Raw genomic sequence first — 3,752 nt, forward strand, 5'->3', positions numbered from 1 at the left:
AAAGAAAATTTGTATTGGTTATCACAAATACGCTACAATCGATTTGCACGTTAACCCTCTCCCTAAGCAATACAATAAAAGGTAACGAAATGTTTCGTTCTTTTAAGAATAAAAGTGTTTTAAAATGTTAACAGGTCACACAATTAATAAATGTACAGAAGAGAACGAGGGGCAGACATACCGAGAGAAGTTTTGTTTTTATCGAGCTCCGTGCTGACACCGCATGGATGACATGAAAGTACCGCGAGAACGATTCGAAAAGTCATACAGAAAAGTCTGATTTCAAATCACTCTCGCGGTACTTTGATGTCATCCGTCGACTGCGGATGAAGTCGAACACATCTTTTTTTTAATGTTTTATATTTTTATTTTTCATAATGGCAATATTCTTTAACTTACATATTGTTAACCTTATATCACTGTCATATCACGATAATAGCGATAAAATTAGATGACACGCCCCTGTGTGACGTCACCTAAACATGGCGGCTTACTTGAACCGGCTGCATCACATTTCACTGCACGTCTCAAACGTGGATAAAGTCGCTCATGAGCTCGTGTCACGCTTCAAGTTTAACGTGTTTGCGGTCAGACTGACAGAGCGCGTGAAGCAGCTCGCGGTGCGCAGAGGATCGGCGGTGTTTGTTGTGAACGAGAGGGCGCGTGGAGCGCAGCAGAGGTTGAATGGACATCTGTCACGTGTGTGGAGTCCTGTCAAAGCCACACATCATCAACAATTTGAAGGTCTGTACGGAGCTCATACACACTACCCAGTGGACACTGTGAGTAATGTTTGTTTTGAGGTGTCGGACGTGGAGAGTTCGTCCACGGCTCTGCGTGATCAGGGCTGTGAGTTTGTCCTGCCGCCCACTCAGGTGTACGATGACAGAGGGTCGGTCACCTTCTCCGTGGTCCGGTCTATAGTGGGTAATGTGTGTCACACTCTCATTGACACGTCTCGATATGATGGTGTGTTTCTGCCGGGTTTCCAGCAGACTGCAGACAGCAGCTCAGACTCCGACTGTCCCATTACTCACTTTGATCATATCACATACGCGTGCACGAGGAGAAGCACGCCGGACATCACGCGCTGGTACGAGAAGAACTTTGGCTTCCAGAGGTTCTTCATTGACAGGTATCGTATCAGTCAGTCTGATGATGGACAGCATCTCGCATTCATCCACTTTATTCAGAGTTTTCGTTACAACGTGTGTGTGTTCACTACTCACTAGGATGGGTTAGGTCACATTTCGAGTATGCTTTGCAGACTTGACAAGCTTGTCACCTTTGTTCCCCCCATTTTCTTCCTTTGCAGGAATGAAGATGTGGATGAGGGATATATTCTGAACCAGGATGGCATCGGCCTGCGTCTCACTGCTATGGACTATTGGAAATGTAGTGAGTCTGGAGTGAAAGTTCATTTTAAAGATCAAAAGGAGACAGACTGCAAGTTTGTGATGGCAGAGTCTCTTCCTGAACAAGGTGCTTTTATACACACATTAGCTAAAGCTAAAGTTGATTGATCTGAGAACATTACAGTACATTTTCTGTTCACATCATATATGCAATAATCTCTTTAAACTCACAGATTTGTACAAATAGAAAGCATACACGGAGTGTTCTGCTGTAGTGAACTATTATACTATCACTATATTACGTGTTTTAGGATCACTGTGTTAACCGGTCAGCATCCAGAACCCCTAACTGTCTAATGAATATTTTATTTTGTGTTTTTCTTTCAGGCAGGAACCAGGTGGACACATTTCTAGAAGAGCACAGAGGTGCAGGTGTGCAACACATAGGTCTTTACACTGAGGACATTGTCTCCACAGCTCAAACGCTGACCCGCGCCGGAGTTCAGTTCTTCTCACCCCCTCCCACCTACTACACCGAGGTCAGTCTGTTACTTAATGTCAGTCATGATTGAACAGCCAGAAACTCGTGGAGTTCGCGTACAGCTCTCATGGCAACTGTGTGTGCGTGCGTGTGCAGGTGGGAAAACAGCAGGAGATCGTGGAGGCAGGTCATGATCCTTACAAACTGAGTCAATACGGCATCCTCTTGGACACAGACGTTCACACAGATGACATCAATGCTCCCAGCCAACGGTACGACCACGTCAGCGCAGCGGTTTGTCTATAGAAATCATTTTTTGCCTGGTTTGTATATTGATGGTTTTTTGTTTTTGTCACCTCTGTGCTCACAGGTATCTGCTCCAGGTGTTCACCAAACCCATATTTGGAGAGGACACCTTCTTCCTAGAGCTCATTGAACGGAGGGGAGCCACAGGTTTTGGCGAGGGGAATATTCGTGCGCTCTGGAGATCTGTGCAAGCTTACATGAATGGAGATCAGGAATCAGAGCATAAAAACAAACAGAGCGGACAACACTGATCCGATTGATGAATGTGTGTGAAAACAACAACAGTGACACTTTCAGACATTTCAGAGACGCTTGGCTTAGGTGTGAGTTTGGTAACCGTGATGATCTGATCAATTTGTTGTGATCAAATTAGGACTCAGGTTCTCAGGACCTTTAAGATATGAAACATTTCCAATATTATCAGGTTCAGTTCAGCAATAAAGCATCATGTGAGCAGAAAAATGTATCTGTGAAGGTTCATACTGTACTGTACTGTAAGGCACTGTATTGTATTTTCACTGTGAAATATCAGCTGTAATGTTGTGCTTTTATCAGATACATCAAAGCCTCCAAACAACAACATAACAGTCTTATAAAATAACTTTTATCATCTGACCAATTATATGAAAATGATGATGATTTCATTTTTTAACAAATTAAGTTTCTTTAACTAAGTCTGGGAGTGGTCTGGTCAGAAGAGCACAAAGAGGTCTCTATATAGAGCCGTCCCTCACCTCTGTCCCGTGATGTTTTTTGCAGCATCCCTCCTCCACCCCATCTCTGCTGGTACATCTATCCCAGATGTGGGGGGTGCCCTCCCCTCAGACAGCATGCCAAATATGCTTTATTATCATATTACCCTTTTGATTACATGTTAATGCACACTTGTGAATCAGCTCTAGTGATGACCTGGGAATCTGCTGTAAAATGATTAACGTCTTAACAGCTCATGGAACGGTGTGAGACTGAATTAAGGAGTCATGTGGTTTGTTTCAAGATTAAATAGGAGTGACACATTTCTTAGCCAAGTGAACATTTTGCAGAAATATATTTTCTAAAAGTAGCTTTCTGTTTACACAGGAAACTGGATGTTGATTAAAAAGCTATTGAACATTCCTAATACAGTTTAACATTTAAAACAGGTTAATCTAAATGTGGGGCATGTTGTCACACCATATAATGGAAACCTATTGCTTGCACTAATTAGAAAAAAACATCTTTTCTCAATATTTTGTTTATTTATTGTAAATGTATTTTAATCTGTTGAATGATATACAATTTCATAAAACAAACGGATTTACTAAAAAAACAAAAGCACTGCATGAATAAAGACATTTTCGGTATAAATATATACATATTTAATATTTGTTAAAAACACAGAAACATTTAAAGGTTGACGAGCACCATGAACCACGATTTTTGTCATTACATTATTACATTTATGTATCTATTGTTTATCAAGTCTAATTGTTATGTGTCTTAGTTGAAAATGTGCTTATGTGATCTGTCTTTTACATAAATGATGATTGCTTTGTAATGTTGTGTACTGAGTGGGTACTTTATTATGGTATATGTACTGTAATAATGATATTTTAAATGTGTCCTGTAGG

General features: G+C 41.1%; 1 protein-coding gene across 1 annotated transcript; it reads left to right on the plus strand.

The window, feature by feature from the left end:
* Positions 1 to 456: 456 nt before the first annotated feature.
* On the plus strand, positions 457 to 2,604 carry hpdl (4-hydroxyphenylpyruvate dioxygenase-like). Its single transcript, XM_055177149.2, has 5 exons — positions 457 to 1,135; positions 1,316 to 1,482; positions 1,743 to 1,894; positions 1,993 to 2,108; positions 2,207 to 2,604. The coding sequence occupies exons 1-5, from the start codon at positions 483 to 485 to the stop codon at positions 2,391 to 2,393; spliced, it is 1,275 nt and encodes a 424-aa protein (XP_055033124.2). The 5' UTR covers positions 457 to 482; the 3' UTR covers positions 2,394 to 2,604.
* Positions 2,605 to 3,752: the final 1,148 nt, after the last annotated feature.

The sequence above is a fragment of the Misgurnus anguillicaudatus genome, chromosome 4 (assembly GCF_027580225.2).
Source record: "Misgurnus anguillicaudatus chromosome 4, ASM2758022v2, whole genome shotgun sequence".
Classification (NCBI taxonomy): domain Eukaryota; kingdom Metazoa; phylum Chordata; class Actinopteri; order Cypriniformes; family Cobitidae; genus Misgurnus; species Misgurnus anguillicaudatus.